Genomic DNA, 23,879 nt, shown 5'->3' on the forward strand with positions numbered 1-23,879 from the left:
AGAGATGTGATTTTATTATGAAAGAATGTTCAGTCTGTCATTCCATTTGGTCCACAGTTCTGAGGATGGTGTAACCCCATGCTGGTCCTCATATATGTAGTTATTCACAGTGTGGTTTGGCTTCATGATGTTTTGAGATACCATGTAAACAAGTATTGATCAAATGTTGCTTAGTTGCTTTATGGCCTGCTAGGAACCTACATTGTGGTAAAGGTAAAGGTTTCCCCTAACGTTAAGTCCAGTCATGTCTGACTCTGGGGGTTGGTGCTCATCTCCATTTCTAAGCCAAAGAGCCGGCGTTGTCTGTAGACACCTCCAAGGTCATGTGGCCAGCATGACTGCATGGAGTGCCGTTACCTTCCCGCCAGAGTGGTACCTATTGATCTACTCACATTGGCATGTTTTCGAACTGCTAGGTTGGCAGGAGCTGGAGCTAACAGCGGCCGCTCCCGCCGCTCCCGGGGTTTGAACCTGGGACTTTTTGGTCTGCAAGTTCAGCAGCTCAGCGCTTTAACACACTTTGCCACCAGGGCTCCCTACATTGTGAGAGCCATTGTAATTGCCAATAGTAAGGAATTGTGGGAATATAGTCCAAAATAAGCTCCACTCCCTTGCTGAATGTGGAAAGGAAGCTTTAGAATTCTTACAGCTTTCATCCAATAAAATGTTCTGTTTCTTTATTTGTACATGCCATTTGTTTTATTGCAGGGAAGGGTCTTTGAAAGTTGGAGACAGACTTTTGAGTGTTGATGGCATTCCTCTTCACAGTGTGAGCCATGCTGATGCACTCAACATCTTACGTCAGTGCAACCAGGAGGCACTCTTCCAGATAGAATATGATGTCACAATAATGGGTAAGAGCTTTTTGTGTGGCCTCTCGCCTAGAAAATAAAATATTTGATACTGAGATATTGCTGAACTGGACATATGCTTATAGATTAAGGATGTTGCATCAAACATGACTTGTGTGTAGAAAAGCTTAGAAAAATTCTGAGAAGTGCTAAGACTCAATTTCTGACATGTTGGCTAAGATTAATCATAAAATGGATCATGTGGACAAAAAAGAAAGAAAGGTTGACTAATAGAGTCTGGATGTGCTCTGCTGGATTCTTGTAATAAATACTGTATTTCATCACATATTGGTATTTTAAGATTCATCGCATACTAGTAGCACCCTTAGTTCACAAGTGTAACTATTTTGCATGGGGGCAATATTCACTCAATCACCTTTTCCCCCCGAGCTCACCCACCCAGATGCCTGTCAGGGAGAGCTACAGGGTCTTCCTTGGCTGGCGGCAGCCTAGGGAAGCCTGTAGCTGCAAAATAAATCATTCATCTAATAATCACACCTCATTCCCCCCCCCCCCCCGACAAAAGAGGAAATTGTGATGATTATGCAATAAAATAGTCTTTGTTCCTTATATCTTCTATGTCTTGTTGTTTTTTTCCCATTATAATACTGCAAACATGTGATCTTTCCCCATCCTCTCGGCAAAGGTCCTACTATAAATCACTATTGTTTCCATTCCAAAGTTCTTTAATCTCGTTCTGGTTACTCTCCCCACATTTACCTGACATACTGTGGCCATAATCATCCATCCAACCCTGTAATGCTGGTAGGAAATTCCCTGGCATTATCTTCCCAGTGTGTGTTGTCCCAAAGGTTTTGCTTCTTCCACCCCAGTATTCCCTTATCTTTGCTCCTCCAGTATCTCCTCTTCCACCACCATCCAAAGGTTTCTGTCACCTTCAAAAGGGTGTTTTTCCTTCTTGTACTCTTCTTGTTTGGAAGAACCTCCCAGAAAAGCTCTGATGGCATCTCTTTTTATTACCTTCAAAACAATCTGTTCTGTGAACCCCTTACTTCAGTCCCCTAGTTTATAACTCAGTCTGTAACAAAGTTTATGTCCATATGATTGAAACAAGTATCTATATCTATAGCTTTCCTGTTTATCTCTGCCCTGGTTACCCTTACCACCTCTTCCCCATGTTTCTCTTGTGATGCATTTGAGATTATAAAGTCTTTAGGACAGGGACAGATATACTGTAATGCACCATACACACTATTAGTACTCCCCAAATAATAACATTTTGCCAGATTGGGAGGAAAGAACTGTGGATGTGTGTCTGGAATTTTTGAAAAATGTGGTTTTGTGAGGGCAGAAGGGACTTTGTGGCCAAGGTTACCACTTAGTAAAACCAAAGCCAAGGGCAATACATACTGGGAAGTGGCAGCCAACTGTTAGCAGACAGATGGTGTGCCATAAAAGCTGCCCTTTTTGGAGTAGTCTTCTGCCTTCAGGTGAGCAGGAAGATGCTGCCCATTGGTCAATATTGAAAAAATACTAATTTTTCAGTCCAGTCAGATTTTGTACCTGAATCATGTAGATTTTGTCTTGTTCTTTGCCTCAGGTAGTAGCATCTCTTGAGCTGGCCTATTTTTAGTGATATTTAGAAATGCATAGACCTCTTTGGGAACTGGAATCCTGGAACTGCTTTTCATGTGTGCGGGGGCTCAACATTGGCAGACAGTTATTAATTGCCGACTTGCAGGTACTTATGGGGAGAGTGCAGATTACTTTTCCTATCCATTATCATTCAAACATCCTTAAATATGCAGGCTGTTGTGAGTACACTGTGTACTTAGAAGTCTCCTTCATGTGCTCAGTGTAACTTCCTCCTAAGTAATTGTGTGTAGGATAAATTCTAGGCAGCAGTCATTATTCCTTGGAAAGTTTGAGAATGACAGTTGTCTTAATATTTCTTAGTGTTTGATTATTTACCATATTTCTGATTTATAATTTCAGAAGAGGCTCAGCAGCATAAAAGTTGTGGTAGTCAAATTTTGACAAATTATTTAGAGGATGGTTTTTGGTCTTTGGGAAGGGACTTGAACACCCATGCATCCTCCCCCCCCCCCCCCCATTCCTGCATCCATGTTTGGAAATGTATATTTCCCTCTTTAAGAACTATCTTAATAGAGAAGAATGGAAAGTGGTGCCTATTGAAACGTTATCTCTGTATACGACTTGCCTGAGCTTCATTTAACTTTCAGTATTGCCACCTTCTGTTGTCTCCTATTTAGTACTCTGGATATTCCGTTATTTTATTTCTTTTAAGTATGTAATTTTTCTGCTTATAGCTGACCTTTTTTTCAATGAGCTCAAAGTATCATTTAGGACTCCTCTCTACCTTTTCCTCACTACAATATTGTGGTGTAGGTCAGGCCAAGGGGAGAGGACTTATCCAGTTATCCAGTGAGTTTCATGGTTGAATTGAGACTTCAGCACGGATCTCACAAATCCCAGTACCTACACTACACCAGTGATCCTTAAATTTAGCTCTTCGAATGTTCCTAAAATATAGCTCTTACAGTCCCTCTCTATTTGCCATGTTATCTGGAGCTTCTGAGAAGTGAAGTCCAAATCATAATGGAAGGCCAAAGTTAGGGAAGAGTTGCAATACATCATTATGATTCTCATACGATTTTTCCTGTTACAGCTGTGAATAATAGTTATAAATATTTGCCTCTGTTTTTTTAAAAAAAGTATCTCACTGTTTGTAACATATAACTTATTGAAACAAATACAGTGACATACTTATTCACACACCAGGACTTCTATGGGAAAAAATGAGCAATAATAATAACTTTATTTTTGTATTCCTCCTCAGAGTGGCTCGCATGGGGACAAGCCCAACAACACAAGTTAAAACACAGAACAATCAATTAAAACATTATAACTTCATAAAACAATAAAACACTTCAACAGAATTAAAACCAGGACAATAATAATAACTACACATTCAGAGGGTAAAATTGTGTAAAACTCTAAATAGGGCTCCTAGGAGGTATAAGGGCAATCAGAAATAGGTGGAGGAGGAATTTCAGTAAACACTAAAGCCATAAAGGGTAAGGAACAGTGATAAAATGCAATAACTGATAATGAGTTGTAAGCGGGCTGAGTATCAGGTGGGACTGCTTACTCGAAAGTGCACCGGAACATCCACGTCTTTAGGTCTTTGCATGTGGTTTTTCTATATAGGAAGGCAAATGTTTGTGTAAAAATCTATCTCTGCAGAAAGGACAGTGTAATTTGAACGCAATACAATGATTTCTGTGTTCAAATAATGTGCACATAAGCTGCACATAGCTTTTATGCTCAAGATTACATTTTGTTGTCGAAGGCTTTCATGGCTGGGATCACAGGGTTGTTGTATGCTTTCCGGGCTGTATGGACATGTTCTAGAAGTATTTTCTCCTGATGTTTCGCCCACATCTATGGCAGGCATCCTCAGAGGTTGTGAGGTATGGAGAAACTCAGCAAGAAAGGTGTGTGTGTGTGTGTGTGTGTATGTGTGTGTGTGTGTGTATATATATATCCCCATACCTCACAACCTCTGAGGATGCCTGCCATAGATGTGGGCGAAACATCAGGAGAGAATACTGCTAGAACATGGCCATACAGCCCAGAAAACATACAACAACCCCAAGATTACATTTATTTGTTTAAGCTGCATTTTTAATGCAGAAACCATCAGAGCAGAGTAGAGGGGAGCAGAATTGTTACATGTATTCATTCCTGCATATAGGAATATAATAATAAATATTTACATCCATATAAAATAATACATACATTTATCCTATGATCAGAAGCCTCTTTGCAGATTTAATACATATCCAGATGGAAACATAGATTAGCTACATAGAGACTATTTAAATGTAATGTAGCAGAGAACTAAAGGGAGGAGGAAAGTTGCTTTTATCTTCTTCATCATGGGCAGAAGACAGCCTGTGGTATTAGGAAGGGAAGAAGGACCTAACTCCTTTATGTATTACAGATCATTGGCAGTGGCTTGTTCTGTTGTTCTGAGGCACAAAAACTCTCCTAGGCTCTGAATTTTACAGGATTTGTGTGGGAGATAGGTAGTTTTCTATGGAGGAGTTTAGAACCATTCCGGCTGGAAGATACTGAACAGAATGTACAGCTGATGAGTTTTATGATTACCGCTGAGTCCAAAGCTGTGTTTGGCTGTAGAAGCTCATTGAACTGTTGCGGCATAGAATGCCTCACGGGGGCAACAGACTGGACTGCCTATTTTTAAAGCCTTCTCCGTCCGCTGCCATCCCCTCTGCCTATGCTAAGCACATCACCACAGTTGAACTCGGGAGTTGAGAAAAGACTAATGGCTGGCGATTATATTTCTAATTTACCACCAAATTAGTAAATGAAACAGGGTTTTATTTGAGTACATTATGAGACTGTAGAGCTGTCTTTCCAAATTAGAAGCTGTTAAAAATGTACAAGTAAATTATCTACATGCCTGTGCTTGTGTAGTGATTGGAAATGCTCTCCATGATTTGTAAGGGGCACAACTGCAATCAGCAATGCTTTCCAGCAGCAAATTTGGGTGGGAGGAAATAGTCACGACTAAGCAAGCTTAAACTTACATAGAGATGCTGCGTTATCTTGCCAATTAAGGGTAAAACTACACTGGAGCCTTAATATGCATTTGTTTGGGATGTGAAGGTTTTCAAAAACTGAATTGTGTCAACTGGATTGGTATTGAGCGAGGACTAGTAATATAAATTAGATCAGACATAGGAATTATGCATCCCTGTAGATGTTGAACTGCAGCTCTCACTCTTTAATCCATCAAACAGCAACCCTTTCCCCGATACAGTTTGCATTTTTAAAACTATCATGATAATGTGCATATTATTGAGTTTTCACAATAAAATAAAGCTACAGACAATGCGGTTGCTGTTGCCCGCTTTTGGTCCAAAACTATTTAGTTGCTTGTGATTTCTTTTTTTCCTTTTTTTCCCCATTATTTGAAATGGATTTGTTGTACAATGCTTTTGACATGAAATAAATAAAATAAATAACAATAAAAACAGTGTACCATGTGTCATGTTGCCGAGACTGTACCAATACACTAACTCTTGATACTAGTTCTAAACCAAGAATGAGAAAAATATCTGAGCCTCAACTTTTTGTGTTCTCCAAATCTCACCTGCATTCTTCTTCTGTCCTTGGTTCATATCAGGTTAAAATGGTAATTTGTTTCATATCTTTTTCTTATCATTAAAACAATTGTATCAATTTGTAACCTTTGTATACATCCCCCCCAACTGTGTTTGTGGGCATTATTCAGTTGTATCGCTCTAGCTATTTGCATTCATAAAATCAACACATGGCTTTGTGCATGCGCCACATGTGGTGCACTTTTGTTTTGTTCCATAATGCCCCCAAATGTACTTATAGAGGCTGGAGGATTTTAACACCACATTTGGAGCCACACTGGGCCCGTCAGGTATCAAAAGCTATGTTTGCAAATTAATTCAACATCCCCCACTCCAAATTATTCAAATTATTCACTAGAGGACAGCGGGTGCATTCCCATCATATATTCTAAGCCCCATTGGTCAGTTTCAGCCCAGAAGAGGTCTTGGCTTTAGTTTTAGTTTATCTGATGACTCTTTTTGTGGGTTGGTGCAGAACTCCAAGATCTCCTAGGGGACTCCCTAGTCTTCCCCAGTTGCACACCCCAGCTTTATGTTCAGAAAGTCTGAAGGGAATAGAAGGTTACAAACTGAACATGGTGTTGTCTGGACTCCCGATAACATCCTGTGAATTTTAGTGCAATTAGACAATAAAAACATTTATAGTTGTCATGTCAAGTCACCTTTGTATCATAGATTTGCATCTCATGAAGTAGGTTGAGTCTATGGAAGGTTCTGCCTAAAATTCTTTCTCTTGAGTCATTTCAAAGATGCTACAAAATGCTTTTATATATATTGATACAGACTAGCATGGCTATACAGACCAGCTTCTGGATATGTCTGTAACGTAGTAATTTCTTGGCAAGATTTATTCAAAGGAGGTTTCTCATTGATTCCCTAAGGTTGAGAGAATGTGATTTGCCCAAAATGGGCTTCCATGACTGAGCAGAGATTTGAACCCAGATAGACTCTTTCATATGAGAAAGAAGGTGCAACTAGAACCTTCCTTTTTGAAGTGCAGTGGGGCAACATGTAATCACACTGTCCCTCATTTGCAGTCTGATGTGTTCAGCTTTGACTACATGATGAGTTTGCCGGGACTAAGCTTAAGACCCTGAAATCCTCTTTATCCAAGTTTTGTGAAGAACCAATGTGCTACTTACTCTTTTAATTTGGAGTTGTCATTTGCATATCACACCTTTAGCCTCTTAATTCTTGGTAACCCCGGAGAGTGTCCATCCTGTATATGCAAGGAAAATATTAAGTTCCTTATTAAAGTAATACAGATTTTTCTGCCACAACTTTATGCATAGTACTAAATTCATTGTGCATGTGATGCAGACCGGCTTCTGGATTTGGATTTCTGTCAGAGAGTGCCCATGAAACCTAAATGACTGAGCCATGTGTGTGTGTGTGTGGTTTTTTTTTTTTAACTATTTGCATAGGCATAGGTAGAATTCTAAGTTCTTATCTAGAATGTAGTAATATCCGAAACACTAAGTACCATCTAGAACCAAGGAATAAAATACAGAGAAGTAAGACACACATAGTTGTGTCAAATGACATGGATTCCAGACCTTTTTACAATTTTGGAGGAGGGTAACGTGCTAAATGGTCTGTAGGCCATGCCCTGTGAGAATTGGGTTACAGAGATGGGTGTGTTTAGCATAGAGAAGAGAAGGTGATATGATAGCCATGATGTTGGAGATTGATGAACCTTGTTTTCTGTTGCAAGGATTTTAAAAAGAGATTCCAACATTAGGAAAAACTTGCTGAAAGTAAGAGATGTTCAACAGTGGAATATACTACTTTGGACTGTGGTGGAGATACATTTTCTAGGTTTTTTTTAAAATAGAGACTGGATGGCCTTCTGTCAAGAGTGCTTTGATTCTGTCTTCCTACCTGGCAGGGGATTGGACTGGATGGACCTTGGTGTCTCTTCCAACCCTATTATTCCATTTGGAGAACTGTGCTTATTTGTGGATGTTTTGTGTGTGCCATAGTCTTGTGCTGCCCAATTGCTGCCACTGTATATTTTAGTAATAAAGTTGGTTTAATTGCTTGCTTGGGGTGGAACCCTGGATTGCAAAGCCAGAATCTACTCAGCAAACATGTTTTAAAATGAAAGGTGGAGTTCAATCTAGTATCAGACTCCATTAATGAATATTAAAAGGTTTTTTAAAAACCCTTTCTGACTTTTTTAAGAAGCTGGAAACGAGAAACCACCGTTTAGTATATTAATGCTTTACTATGCCTACCATCTTTGAAACTCAGAGGTGATCTGAGGTGGTCCCTCCCACAGTACCTTGAGTTAGGAAAGTAAAGAACACATCCAAACAGAACAGATATGCATTGGCAGAAATGAATAAAAGAGGTTTACAGACTGCAAGTAACTGACATAAGAGTAGGCTTTCAATGACATAAGTCTAATTCATGCTTGCTGAATATGGTTGGTTGACACTGATGTGAACTGGCTTATTGAAATAAAGCCCAGCAGAGTGAACATTTTCTTCTCCTTCTGCCTTGTAGGCAAAGATATTTTATGAGATTCCTTTGCTGCCCTGTGTCAGCCAATGTGTATAACATTATTGTGACACTGTTATTCCTTAAGTTTTCCGTGTAGGGTGACAGCGTGGGGAGATGTATCTTGTTTTCTACATTCCCATCTGCAGGGCAAGAATTTTTGTTGCTATCTGAATGGAAGAGAAAGGGTTCCTCCAAATAGGTTAAGTTCTCAGAGTTTTTTCAGAGTTTTCAATTTTGTTTCCTTTTATTATACCTGCATATCCATGGTTTTACATCCAGCCTTTTTTCTTGTAATCTTCTGAGATTATTTACTTGCCCACCTCTCCTTCCTCCTCCCATGAATCACATCAGTCACATTCAATCTTATGCAGTGATAGATCTCAGAAACTGATTTTCAACCATTTCCACTGAGTTTTTATATTATTGTACAGGAGTTACAATCAAATGCTGAAGTGCTTTAGCAGTATTAAAGTAGTTAAGCACAAGGAGCATTTTGTTTGAATGTTAATATTATTTTCATCACTTGATCTCATTTAATTAGGATCCTGTAAATTATATCTGTGTTTACTTTGTCAGGACAATCTTTATTGTGTCTGAGTGTGAATCTATAGAATTAATACAAATTAATACCAATTTAAATGCCATGGAATCATGGGAGTTGTAATTTGGTGAAGCATTAGCACTGCTTGGCAGGGAAGGCTAGACATATTTTAAAACTATCACTTAGAGAACCGAGCCATGACAGCTAAAGAGGTGCCCAATTGCACTAATTCTACAGTGTAGATGCATCCTCAGTAAGTAAGCCTGAAGAACCAGGATGGCTGTGGGGATTCTGGGACTCAGTTCCCACAGGTGCCACATCTGGAAAGATCTGGACCTTAGCTTAAGATCTGGATCTTTCCAGGTGTTTCATTAATCCAGAGCAAACTGGGAAATCCCAATTTTCTCCAGATTAATTCGGTTTTAACTGAGGCATCATTTGAAAAGTCTCAGGTAAAATCGAGACAGTTCCTGGGATATGGGTCTGTCTGGAAGGGCCCTTATTGCATGTGGTAAATTCTGGGACCATGGCACAATCAGGGACTATTAATGGGATTTTCTCATCAGTAGCCCCTGACGGCTTAATTATTAGGTGGCAGACTGGCAGTGGATATTGCTCAACATCAAGCTAGACCATTTCCATGCAATAAAGTTATGAGAAAATGTTTTCTTCCCTACAAATTTAATGGAGAACCTGGAGGAGTTTGATATGCAGTTGGGGTTGTGGTGTTCAGGTGCTATAGGTCGCTGTGCTGTGTGAAATAAGGCTGGAGCAGATTTATTATCTTCTGATTTATAAAGAGACTCTTACAACACCTGCAACACTATCTTTCCAATTTTCTTTTTTCTCTTGCTTTTCCAATGTCTCTTACACATGAGTATTGCTGGTCTGTAGTACTTTCTGATCACCCCTCACTGGGCACAAATTAAATACTTAGTTTCAAACCAGTCACTCAGTTGAACTCCACTAATCCTCGCCTTAAAAGCTTCCCGGGGGTTGGTCTGGGAATTAAGGTGAGAACGATGCCAAGTGTGTCTTTGATCTCAAACACCCAAATGCTTAAGTAACTAAATAATCCTTCTTACACCTGACTGAGAAGGGTACATATCAATATTTTGCAGATAGGGAGCCCTGCAGTTTGTCAAGCACATATAAAGAATTTTGTCTCCTGGTAGGATCATGGAAGCCTCTCATCTATCTTGAAGAGTGAAGCCATCTTTTTCTTTTTCAAAAAATGAAAACTCTTCCCTTTGTTCCTCGCATTTAGAATCTGGGTGGGGGGTAATATTAGTGATAGGAGGTAAAGAGGAAAGTAATAGTGTTTTTTCTCCAACTTTAAGCTGAAAAAAACCCCTTCAGTTTTCACTGCTTCTAATCTAAGGAGCAAAGGAGCATGTAGGTAAGGAGAGCTGAATCTTCCCTTCAGTTATCTCCTCATAGGTGACACCCCCATCCCATCCCAACATTTTTTCTCACCTGGAGTTCCTGTAACACAAATGAGCTTGGTTAAGAGAAAAGCATGAGGAGATGGAAAAGTTTTAGGGAAGGGATTGATCTCCTTGAGTGCTTATATACCACCTGTGTGCTTTATATGTGTTAGTAGTAGTTTTTACACTGACACATCTTGTTATCATGTGTTCCCAAGTTATTTTCAACTTACGGTGTTTGCTGAGAGTGTGCAACCCGCCCCAAGCTCACCTAGTGGCTTTACATGTCTGAGAAGGAATTCAAATCCTGGTCTTCTGAGTTGTAGTGCAATGCTCAAACTACTATGCCACATTGGCTCCTCTGTCACATCTACTTAGCTCCTTTGAGAAGCAAGGAGGAGCAGCTTGTTGTCTTAAGCAATTTTGTGGAATGACTCAATCCAATATGAAGCATACACAGCCTTGCAGTATCCTTTTTGAAGGGAACTTGGTGACAAGGAATAGAGACTGGCTTGTGAGGAACAAGCATTGAATATTATGTACATATGACCAAGGATTCACAAATGATCTCTTATGATGTCCACCCTCATGTTGAAATAGTGCTAACTTCTAGGACACACCAATTGCCTGAGTTTGGTATCCCTTGCAAGAGTATCACTGGAGGTTTATGGGATGTTGTCCAATACAGGCAGTCCCTAATTTACAAATATCTGAATTATAAATGACTCACAGTTAACAACGGGGGTGAGACAACAGGAAGTGAGAGAAATCTATCCCTAGGAAGGGCAATTCACTCCTGAAAGAGTTATCATGGGGAAAAGGGTTCCCCACTGAAGCATACTCACCAACCCTTCTTTCCACAATAAGCCACATCTTTCAAAATCAAATTATCACAGGGAAAGAAAGTAAAATAAAATCTTTTGAACATGGGCACAGGCAACAAGACAAACATCACAAGAATGTTAACATTTCCGATGCCGTCCAAAAATAAAAACAAAAACATATATTTCTGGCTGGAGTTACACTGAAAAAAAAAGTACTTGCTCCGATTTACAAACAAATTCAGGTTAATAACAAACCTACAGAACCTATTTTGTTTGTAACTTGGGGACTGCCTGTATATGGCTTATCCGTGAGTTTATTTTCGTTGTTTGTTTCTCTCTCACACACACACATTTTGAGTCCACGCAATCTTAAAGATCATATTCTCCACCATAAGCAGGGCCAGACTTTGAGATCTCCAGATCTCTTCCTCGCCTATCATCCTATCCTCATCATCTCTTTCTCCTGCTCCTCGTCCTCCTCTTCCTTAATCTCCTCCATGCCCCCTTCCCTACTATGGAATGTCTTTCCTGGAGAATCTAACCTGGCATCCTCCCTATTGACCTCATAGAATCATAGGGTTGGAAGAGACTTCATGGGCCATCTAGTCCAACCCTCTGCCAAGAAGCAGGAAATTTGCATTCATTTCCCCCTAGCAGGCAAATAACTTTCTAATCAAACAGGCCTTTTATGGAGAACAGAATATTTCTGTTGAGGCCTGTTTGATCTCCTTTTTATCTGTGCTGCTGAAACAGTTGATCTGTTAGTTTTCCTGTTGGTGAATTGCAGCCAGCCCCTGCCCTCCTAAGAATGCTGAGAGGCCAAATTCATTGCTTGTAAAGCATTTTGCAATTCCTACTGGGTAGTCAATACAATTGTGGAAGACATTATTAGGCTTTCAGAGCCAAGCTTCCTTTATTGATCAGTTCTACATGAATTATAAAAGCTGCTGCTATGTGTGATCTCTCCCTCCCTGTAGTTGTATATCTCTGCCCTTTTTGCTCTGTTAGCTTAGAAGTAACAGATGTCTTGCCCTTGGTAGCTATAGTACCACATTTCACTGGTCCAACGCTGAAATTCCTTTGTCTCAAAACAGTTGATTAAAGTCTGCCTGCTAGAATCGTATTTGTAATATATAATGCTTTGTTCTGACAAATCCATACAATTATCAACACAGTGTGTCAGTGTCATGACCTTTTGTGGCTTTGCCATGATTTTTCCTGGCTTTTTGTTGTTGTCTGTGGTAGAATGCACTGCTTAATTGTTTATGGAGCTTTTTCGGAGTTTATTTTTTCTTCTCCAATTACTACTGATGTGTGTGTGTGTGTGTGTGTGTGTGTGTGTGTAATTTCTTCATGTTTGTAATAACTCCCTTCCAAATTCTTTCCCCAGAACAGATATGAATTCAATTGAATTTGTCTTTTTATTTTGTCAATCTCATTGTGATATATTATATATTTTTAGCTAGTTGTACATTTCTGTACTCACATCTGTCTAATTTTAAGTCAGAAGTAAGTATTCTTACACCCCACAGTCCAGACATCAAGAAAGACAGTAATTTTTTCGCTCTGGTGACAGCCTATTTTGCCCAAGCATTTGTCCCCTCGCCTCTTCTTTTGTCTCCGTGAATGGAACTTCTGATCCTAATTTTATGCAGAGCACTATTACCCATGACTTCTAGATTTGGAAACTGAAATTTGTTCAATCTTTACTTAGTAAAAAGAAGTCAGGATCCCAAAGCCTGGATCTGAGTCTAGCTTTCTTTTATTTTAATTAAGTCACAGTCACCTCAGTTTAAATCTCATGGGAAACTCATAATAAAAAGCTTCCGATCTCCTTGTGGTTGGAAAGAAGAGAAAAGAGTGCTGGAAGCCAGGATTGCTAATAGTCATAAAACCACAAGTCAACCATGGCATTCTGTTATGTTTGAACTGGGTGGATATTCTTTTATCTCCATTTTTCTGTGTGACAGTTCTGTGTGTGTTACACTACCCAATCACTGGCCATTGCTTTAAGAATTGCACCGCCTTGGTACTGTGAGAAAGAGGTTTGGAAATGAAAAGAGCAATCATTTTGTTTGCTTAAGAACATTTTTGTAATGCTTTTCATTTTTAAAATATCCCAGAGGTGATGTGAATCACCCCCTCAATCTGTGGCTCTAAAATAGTAATAAAAATTTATTATGAATAAAGAGCAGCTGGCTTTATTAGCAGTCAGGAAAATGCCACAGCTAACAAGTAATTATTTGACTGGCAATGGAAGTGCGACCCATGAGGTCAGCTGAAATCATTGCAATGTAGAGAATTGTTCCACGTGGTAAGTGTCAAGAGAATGAAGGCCCTCCTTCATTTTGCATCTAAATAAATGTCACCAGGCCACAATACAGTACACAGGACCACAAGCCACAAGGGCTGGAACACTCAGTACAAAAAAGGTGATCTATAAGATAATTTGGCCCTGGACTATTTGGGACTTCTAAACCAAAAGTACCAACTTAAACCTGCTCACTGGGTAACTGTTAGCCAGCAGAGATCTTTCTGAATCTAAACTAGACCAAGCCATCCAGTATGTTACAATAGTCCAATATGAAACTTACCAGGACATGGGTCACTTTATTCGGACTGTTCCTGCCTAAAATGAGTGACAATTTCTGTATTAATTGAAACTAGTGGTAGATGCTCTTTACTACTGATGCCACTAACATCTCTGATGAGGGACATACATTGAAGTACTACAAAGGAAAATTGAAGATCATGTCTTTTCCATATGAATGTCAGAGTGACACGTGATGTGTAGAAGGAAGAATAACCAACTTGTAGACTTAGGTGCCACCTACCTATTGGGCCTCCATCTTTTCAGGGTTCATCCCCACTGTGTGTTATTTATATTGTATTATTTTAAATATTATGCATATATTTCAGCATATACATATGGAACTATGCTGTGGGTCCATCAAGCCCAGTACTCTGTGTGTGTGTGTGTGTGTGTCTGTGTGTGTGTGGGTGCCGGCTATGGTCTTTTTTACTGGAAATGTGAGAGAGTGGCTCGTGGCCCTTCTATATGCAAAATATGGATTCTTCTACTGAACTGTGTAATCTTCAGTAAACTAGACAAGCCATGAACAGGAGGATGGGACAATGGGCATCTAGTTTTGCCCTTATAAGAAATGTAGATGAGTGATCACCCTTTAGCATTGTCTGTAGATGCCAGAGACAAAGAACAAATCCATCATTTTGCTTGACGTCAGCAGCATGAGGTGTCTGATATACCTGTCTACTGGCAGTGTTGTTCAGTTAACATGATGCTTGCCAGACAGTCGAGATCCCATGTCTGGGAAGATTGAAACATTTGATGTTTTTTGATTGCCGCATTTTTCCTGTATTTCTCCCAAGATTCAATATTATATATTTCCTCCTTTTCCACAGATATTCTCTGTGAGCTAAACATTATAAGTCTTGGCTGAATTAGCTTATGTTTTGTTTATCTGGCAACTTAAAACAAGTAGCTTATAGCATTTTCAACTTAGATCCTTTCCAGGCAACCAAAACAACTCCATATTTGTTTACCATTGTACAAGAGTTATTGATGGAATATCATCGCCTTCTGCAATGAGATTTTAGGATGTCCTGGTGATGGAGGAAGCATAGTTTTCCCTCAGTAGTGGAAGCTTCTTCTTTTAATCAGTACATAGTAAATGTATGTACTGCAGTCCTCAAGTGAGAAGAAACTGTGGGACTTGTTCAACAAACTGGCACAAAACAGGGAACTATTTCTAGAGAGGATGAGACAGTATTGGAAATTATGGAGATCAGGCTTCCTTATAATTGATATGGCCTGCCTTTGGGCTGCATTGACACCATCTGATGTGATGAAGGCAGGGTGAAAGGTCTGCATTCTCTCAGCACCCAAATACTCAAGTTTTTAGTGTTGAACAAATGTGACTTTCTTGCAGGAATTAATAAGTCAATTTATTTCTGACCTCTATCAGATTTGTGTGTGTAGCTATTAATACATTATGTCTTGTTTTCTTATATATCTGGGGACTAAAAAACATGCATGAAAAATTTATTTTACTTTCATTTGAATATTGCCAAATATTGTTATGGCACCATCACAGCATATTTGCATGCTGTTTTGAAACAAGAATTGCACTGTAAAATTCAGAGGTACACAGTCCAAATAATAATGATGTTCTTGTTTGCATATTAATTCAAGAAATGCAAACTGTGACAGTTTGCTTTAAAAAGCAAAACAAAATCCTTTCCATTTTCCTGCAGTTCTCTGAAAACAATGGAGTGCCAATTGTATGTACATTGTTCAAGAAAATATAATCTGAAGAGCTCCTTGAAGGGAGGATGTAGGCATATATATAAGTAAATGTCCATGAAGACATGGTTCAGAGGAAAAGAACCATGTGTTCTGTCTTGAGATCATGGGAAGAAAGGCAGTATGTGAAAATAATATTTGTTTTATTTTAAATGATTTTGTAACATTGATTATAAATATAACTCATAATCCAGAGTTGATCATGCTTCAGAGACTGGATGGATCCACATGGTGTTTTGGCTCCCATGGGCACCAGATGGCCAGGTTATTGACCACAGGTAGCATTACTTCCTTACGGTCATCTTTTAGGTATTGGTATGTGTATTTACAGTAGGAATACCATGAAGCAGCATGTTTTAACATTTAAAAATATTTTAAAGGTATTTTTATGTGACAAATGTTTTTCTTTTTTGGCCAGTTGTGGGGGGACACTGGGAGTAGGGGAAAGGTTGGGAGGGATCCCTAAAGGCTGTACCAGACCCACAGGGTCACACAATTTTCCGTGCCTGCTGTAGTCAAACCCTGAAAAATGGCAATGCTGCCAAGTCACATAAACAGAACAGAGGATCATAAAAGTACAATGGCAAAGTACTAGAGAAGGTCTGTAGCCAATGGAGGGAACTGAATGGTGTATTATTATCTGAGCAGAGAGGAAATGGGAATGTGCTCTAGGAATGGAAAGCCTTGCTCTGACTCATGAAAGGGCAGGGGATGCAGGATTTCCTTGAACTGATTCTATCAGTTTTTCTTTGAAGCGGTGGGATAGGTTGCTATGACACTCACTCACCTCCGCACATCCTGAGCGCACTGAAGGTCCTAATTGCAAGCATTACAGTGATAAGGTTTTTTTCCAGCTACTCCATAAATCCTATTAATTCTTCTTTGGACAGGGAGGATGTTTTATGTTTCTTGATAAGGAAAGTATTTGCTGCCCAGAATATGTTCCTTTATCTCCCCTAAACCTCCTTCATAGCATTTGGAATGTTTCCCGTAGTAATGGAAGATGTTTGATACTGATGTGAATCAAGTCATCAATACTTTAATTTTAAAACATGCAACACTTGCATGTATTCCCACCCCAGATGTACAGTGTTGGCCATAAGTTCTGTTGATTGGTTTTCAGGAAGGCAGGGAGAGTCGAAGCATTTGGTTAGCTTTTTAAATAGAAATACTGTACTTTGGAAAAATCAAGGCACTGGGATTCCCTTCTTTCTAAACATCTCGGAACTGGCCTTGACCATGTCCCTAGCCATATTCAGAGTTCACCGCTACTCTCAAATTGGAGTTGGGTGCTGCTTTTTGGACTACAACTCCAAGAATCCCTCAACCAACAAAGCCAGACACTGAGGTATTTAAACAGTTGCAGCCCAGAAAGCTTGGAAGGGAACAAGTACTCATTGGAAATTTAAAAGCAGTAAATTGCTTAGCAGTTAGATTCACATATGTATTATATAGCTAAATCGATATCTTTTAGGCTTGTGCAGCCTGGGTAAACCACGATCAATTTCTGTGTCCTGGATATCGATGGGGATCTTGATCCATTTTTTGGGAGCCTCCCGAATTTGGGAGGACAGAAATCCATTTTCGATCTGGGAAGCTGAAAGATTCATTTCCTCTCCAGCCCATCGGTGACAATGGGGGGGGGGGGGACTTCCCATAGTCTCTTCCCACAGTCCTTATAAGGACTTCCTACAGTCCTTATATCCTTCATTAAGATCTGGATTAAAAGCATCAGATACCACTCTTGCTTCCCTGGGAAATGGGAAGTCTCCTTAAAATGCCTTGGAAAACTGCCTGCTGCAGAGAGAGAGCTCACACACCTGCAGCTCCTGTCTCCTCTAGAGTAGAAACAGTTCTAATGAAGCATTAAACTTGATCTCCTCTACAGACAGAAGGGAAAGGATTGCAAAAAGACTAATGCTTGGATAGTAATCCATAAAATGGGGTACTGTGGGAAGTCCTAAAAATTTGAGATGTTAAAAACTATTTTAACTTTCATCTAGGAATAGTTAAATAGTTTTCCTCTTTTGTCCTTGCTTTTGTTATGGTTAAAGTTATAGAAGGAATTCAAGACTGAATGACCTCTTCACAATTCATTATATGCACATACTTACTGACATACTCCAGTGATTATTTGCTGTGTTAAACACCAGGTCCATCTCTAAACAGAATATGTCTCAGGGCTATAAATCTTAAAACATTTTATTGCCCTTTTCTTCATCTCTGCTGTGTACTGTGTGATGTTAAAGCATTGTTGCGGCTTTACTGTAATACCAGTCCAGATGGTAAATGCCAGGTGTGACCACAAGCACAGAGCCAGATACCAACCAAAACTATGTTCAGTCAACTGGACCCTTCTTCGTAACAATGTTAACAGCCACCCAGAACCACACATTTGCCGAGAGGACTTGCCAAGAAGCCATGGAGACTCAGCTCAAGGGCAGACCATGGCCCAAATTGTGGATCAAATTAGAAATTAATGGAAATATTACTTTAACATTATTAACCTGTTTTTTTCCTCCCATAGCAGGATCTGCTCAGAAATATATTTCTCAGCCATCAGACTTATAAAGCAAGCTTGTGTTTACTTTCTAATGGCCAATCACGAAACAAATCATACAAACTACTACATACTGCTACTACTACTACTGCAACCACTAAACATTAACTACTTATAGATATAAAGTCTCCAATCTAAGGACTTTATGTTCCCTGCCTGGTGGTTTTATTTCTTCAATTTTCTACACCCATTAAAAGAAAAAAACCATTAATACATCATTTCCTCTAATTCAAAAAACCAGTAACAAAGATTTGACCCCGTCTTTGCTGAGGAAACATAATAAATAAGTCCCAGTCTCTCTTGAAATTGATTACAGATTTTCCCTTAATCAACATCATGTATTTGTCCATTTCTGCTTGTTCACATATGTTTGTAAGCCAGTCTTCTTGTATCGGGGTAGTTTATTCTTTCCATCTTTGAGCATATATTATACTTGTTGCCATGGTCATATATAACATTAGTCTTCTCTCGAGTTGATTATCTAACATTCCTAGTAAATAGAGTTCAGGTTGCATCTCAAATTTAATGTCACAGTTTTTTTCTAGAACCAGATGTATTTGCACCTAGTATTTTAAGGCTTTTTTACATGACCATCACATATGGTAAAATGTACCAGCATTTTCCCCACATTCCAACAATCACTAGAGCTACTTTTATACATCTTAGAAAGACTTTCTGGTGTCAAATGCCATTTATTATTTTGGGAAGCACATCTGCTGAGGAGGAGGAGAGGTGCATGACCCAAATGCAAATATATGTTTGAAAAGCGTCTGAATAACGTGATTGCTTGTGTGTCAGGAATGCAGTGATAGTCACTGTATGTGCTTTGATCTACGTTGGTGTCCTAGCTGAGGCAATATGGGTAGAAGCAACTTTAAATGCCTTTTTGTTTTCTAGATACTGTAGCCAATGCTTCCGGCCCTTTGCTCGTGGAAATTGCAAAGACACCTGGCTCTGCACTAGGCATCACGCTAGCACTGAACTCACATCGGAATAAGCAGGTCATAATCATTGACAAGATCAAACCAGCCAGCGTGGTAGACAGGTATGAAGCTGAATGATCATCCATAACTGACATTTTTCTCACTCTCACTTTCCTCTTTTTAAACTCATGGGGATGTTTCAGAGGAGTGAAAGTGTGTGAAACTAATATAATATCATGCTGGATCTTGTAGCACGCTTCTGCCCATGGTGTTAGCATGTGATATGGTCAAGGATAACTAATTTTTGTTTATCAGAGATTAATCAGAACACACTGAATTTGCAGTATGACTTCCAGCTCAACGATAGAGTGATGTCTTGCTGGTGAAATATGACATTACACTTTCTTCTCAGAAGTCTTCTTTAACAGGTTGCATTTTTTTCTGCATTTAAGTGAATAGACAGTTCATTCCTTGCATTGTTTCCAGCACTCTTTTCTTAAAATATTACTTTTGAAGGGTCACTGATAGTTGGCAGCTTTTGTGTCAATGGGGTGATGAATACACTCCAGTTTTAATCTGAATTTTAAAATAGGTGTCCAAGGGGCTGAAACCATAATGACAGTTGGGTTCTGCACCTTGGATTGCTTCTTTAAGGTAAAGGTAAAGGTTTCCCCTGAAGTTAAGTCCAGTCATGTTTGACTCTGGGGGTTGGTGCTCATCTCCATTTCTAAGCCGAAGAGCCGGCATTGTCCGTAGACACCTCCAAGGTCATGTGGCTGGCATGACTGCATTACCTCGCAGCCGGAGCTGTACCTATTGATCTACTCACATTGGCTTGTTTTCGAACTGCTAGGTTAGCAGAAGCTGGAGCTAACAGCTAACTCCGCTCCTGGGATTTGAACCTGTGACCTTTCGGTCCACAAGTTCAGTAGCTCGGTGCTTTAACACACTTCGCCACCGGGGTTTCTTTAAACCTCAAGCTAAAATCCAGTACTCCATGGATCCACTGCCCCAACTATTCAAAATTTCATGTTCTTGTTTTCCTCTTTCATAGTTGCTGTTCTTTGGGAGTAGGTTAGGCTGGCACTTTTTCGCATTTTGACTGCTAAATGAAAGTGGCTGCCTGGGTATTTGCTACTGGAGAAGAAGGGTGTGTTTCTTTAAGAAACAATGTGTACCATTGCATACCACTTTTGCCCTTTTTTCATCTTTAAAAAGATACATTACTCCATTTGTTCTGCTGGATCATATCAATCATCTCTGCTCCCCTAGCCCGCCCCTCTCTGCCAGGGATGGCAAAGAATAAAAGCAAATGGGAATGATATCAGGAGTTATTTATTGTCTTGGAGACTTCTAAGATAGACAAGTCTTAGATTCCACTTTCTTCACAAAGAGAGAGTTCATTGAGTGTGTCTGCCAAAAGGACTTTTATTGAAAATAATATACCTTAACAAAGTTAATCAAGACAAAATAAAATTTAACAATCTGGCAGCATTCCTTTGCTAAGCATGCAGTACACCCGTATGCACATACTTGTTATTCATAGAATCATAGAATCATAGAATAGTAGAGTTGGAAGAGACCACATGGGCCATCCAGTCCAACCCCCTGCTAAGAATTCTAGCCTCTTTGGTTTCTGTTTTTTTAATCAATGAAGATTGAATGTCTGGTGTTATATTTTGGGCTTCTGCTGATCTCAAACAACAGTAACAGAAGTAAACTGACACAATGCCATCAGTTCATAGATCAGGGTGCAGGGTGAATCTATTGGATTTTGAATTGCTGTATAGAAACCACAGGTAACTCTTTCCTGGTGTTATGGCTTTATCTTTTTCTTGCAGATGTGGGGCCTTGCACATTGGAGATCACATCCTTTCCATTGATGGCACCAGTACAGAACACTGTTCCTTGTTAGAGGCCACCCAGCTCTTAGCTGCAACATCAGAAAATGTCAAGCTGGAGATATTACCTGCTCACCAGAGCAGACTTCCCCTTAAGCCCCCAGACACAGGTGTGTATGTGGCCTAAATGATATCTAAGATGTGAAGTGGCCAAAGCTTTCTCAGAAGCTCCACCTGCCATACACCAGTTTATATGTGGAAGATAGCCTTTAAAATATCTTGACATGGTTTTGCTGCTTAGTTTGCCTGCTCTGCCAGCAGATCTACCAGAAGCCCCCTGAGAGAATGTAAAAAGCTCTGATTATTATGGTGGTAACATATAATGAGACCTTATGAATGAGCTGTCCCATCATCCTTACCACCCCCTATTCAAAATTGATGGAGAAAGGAAGAACAAGGTTCCATCAACTCAGGGGATTTTTTTTCTTCTAAGTAAAGAAGAAGGTGAGGGTAGTTGGGAGTTGTAAAATTAGATGCACACAGTGATAAGCCCTTGAGTTATGGCACCCTGCATCTCATCCCAAAGGTTTGTGACTCAGTTGTAGGTATATCTGTGGCCTCTGCATTCATACAGAGTGAATTGAATCAAATGATATAATTAACTTGTGAAATAGTATAGTGTTTTAAAATTATTCTTAATGTTCAAGACTGTTTAAATTGATTTTTATTATACACTATCCCAAGGTCTTTGGATATAGGGCAGGATAAACCTACTTTAATGAATTAGATATTGTGGTTTCTTTGGTGGGATTCCCAGTCAGGGATGAATTGTAGGATCCTGTCTCTTCATCTATTATTGAAGTAGGCAGTTCCTTATAGACATGCATTAAGCTCAAGTTCTTTTAACCTTCCACAGTCTGATAACCATCCTTCACAGATGAGGCGCATGCTGTAAATTGAACTTTCAGATGTAGCTTAATTGCGGGCAGCACATGACACACCAGATCTTACAGAGGGACAGCTGTGTGACAGGAGGCAATACCATGACAAGGGACTATGCTTCATAATTTTGACCTAAAGTCATTTCAGTGAATTTAAACATTCACAGTTTATTTTCTCTTTGTCTACAGCCCAGTGTACCCTAAATTTCAGTGGGCAATTGATATCAATTCTGAGTCAACATTTTGCTACAGGGCTCTCTGGAATCCTCAGGTTTTGTCCAGAGACATTAGTGGCTGCATTTGCTATAAGAACAGCATACACTTGTAGTCTTTAATGCAATGACACAAAGTAATTGCTGTGTATATTTGTTTGGAGAGTGTCCATGTTTTCCTTTCTGCTTGTTTGCAAAGTTATAGGAAAAACCTCATCCTAATCACTTCAGCAAATATCATTAGCCACTCTAATGAAGAAGTCAAAGAGTTTCTTTCTGGAAGTAGCATGTAGTAGTTATGGTTGCAATTGGAGCCCTGTCCATTATAATTAAAGTTGTTTTAAAAACACAAGTTTTTCTCAGTTCTTTTTAGTTCCTTAAAAACACAACTTTATTTTTGCCTACTGTCATGCTACCAAATTTTAGTGGTTGTGTTGGAAAGAGGGACATAGGACCTACAGAAGGATCAAGGGTTCCAGACTTCCTGAAGTCACCACCCACTGGAGTGTTTTATTGTCATGTTGTTGTTGTTGTTGTTGTTGTTGTTGTTGTTGTTATCGTCTGCTTTCAAGTCATTTCCAGCTCAAGGCAAATCTATCATGGGGCTTTCTTGGCACCATTTCTTTAGAAAGGGGTTGCTGTTGCCCTCTTCTGAGGCTTGAAGAGACTGACTTGCTCAAGGTCACACACTGGGTTTCCATGGCCAAGTGTGAATTCAAACTCTGACCTGAAAAATTGAAGTCCAACATTGAAATTACTACACCATGTTGGCTCCTGTCTTCTTCATACTAATAAAAACTTTAAATGGCAATTCTTCCACAAATGCTATTGGAAGAGTGTCTTCTTATAATGTCACATATAAGTCACAGAGTTCTCTGCCAAAGTGTGGGGAAAATGAGAAGCAAGTTAATATTTCCCCAAAGGCTCTCCTAGAGAAAGCTAGGAGGGTGGACTGAACCTGCTGTACTGATTTTTCATGAGCCATGTAACATTTATAAATCAAGAGGTGACTTATTCTCACATTCATAAAAGGGCCTTGAATTTTAACCCGGGAACCCTGCATGATCTGTAAGCTGATGCGATTGCACAATCCTAGTTTTCCAATCCACGTGGTTAAAAAGGAAGTTTTTAGTATGTGACAACATATTTTATTTACACAGCTAGGAGGAGACTGTATTGGGTTGCCTGTGCGACTCACAGGTGCGATTTTGTAATCTTTTTTCAACAATAGCAGGCTGGTTTCATCTGCTATACTATATAAGTATAGTTACACACACAGAGGGATATTGAGAGAGTATGTGCAAGGAGAAAGGTGGGTAAATAAAAAATAAAATATTTGACATCTCTTTTATCTTCTCTGTTCTGTTTAATGCTGACTGAAGTCAAAGTGCAAAAAAGTGACCACCACCATTGCTGGGACCCCTGTGTCAGCTACTGCCACACCCACCATCCAGGACACTGCAAGACACCAACCTGGAACCAAACAACCAGCCAGGATTATTGCAAATGTAAGGCAACCCTTTTTTTTTTACTATTGATCCACACAGCCATAGTGTGCATTCTCAGGACACTGAAAGGTCAACTGCCTCATTGTGGCTGTTCTGTTGGGCTAGTCATGTGTCAATCTGTTTGCCTCTTCTTCTTCTCCTGAAGAGGCAGTGACTTCTAACTAAGTCTTCTTTAAAGCATCCCAGTGTTCATCTTCCTGCTACTTCTCTGCCACCTGACTCTAACCTATCTTTTTTCCTCTTTTCTG

At 39.5% G+C, this 23,879-nt stretch overlaps 1 protein-coding gene across 11 annotated transcripts in view; it reads left to right on the plus strand.

Annotated features, from left to right (window-relative positions):
• grip2 (glutamate receptor interacting protein 2) overlaps positions 1-23,879 on the plus strand; it is a 555,542-nt gene that overhangs the window by 462,123 nt on the left and 69,540 nt on the right. For all 11 annotated transcript variants that reach the window (XM_062969791.1, XM_062969795.1, XM_062969798.1 and 8 more), the window contains 4 exons: positions 709-854; positions 19,104-19,251; positions 20,971-21,140; positions 23,506-23,631. In XM_062969791.1, the coding sequence (XP_062825861.1) occupies positions 709-854; positions 19,104-19,251; positions 20,971-21,140; positions 23,506-23,631 (590 nt within the window). The remainder of the gene's footprint in view (positions 1-708; positions 855-19,103; positions 19,252-20,970; positions 21,141-23,505; positions 23,632-23,879) is intronic.

Source organism: Anolis carolinensis, chromosome 2 (genome assembly GCF_035594765.1).
Source record: "Anolis carolinensis isolate JA03-04 chromosome 2, rAnoCar3.1.pri, whole genome shotgun sequence".
Classification (NCBI taxonomy): Eukaryota; Metazoa; Chordata; class Lepidosauria; order Squamata; family Dactyloidae; genus Anolis; species Anolis carolinensis.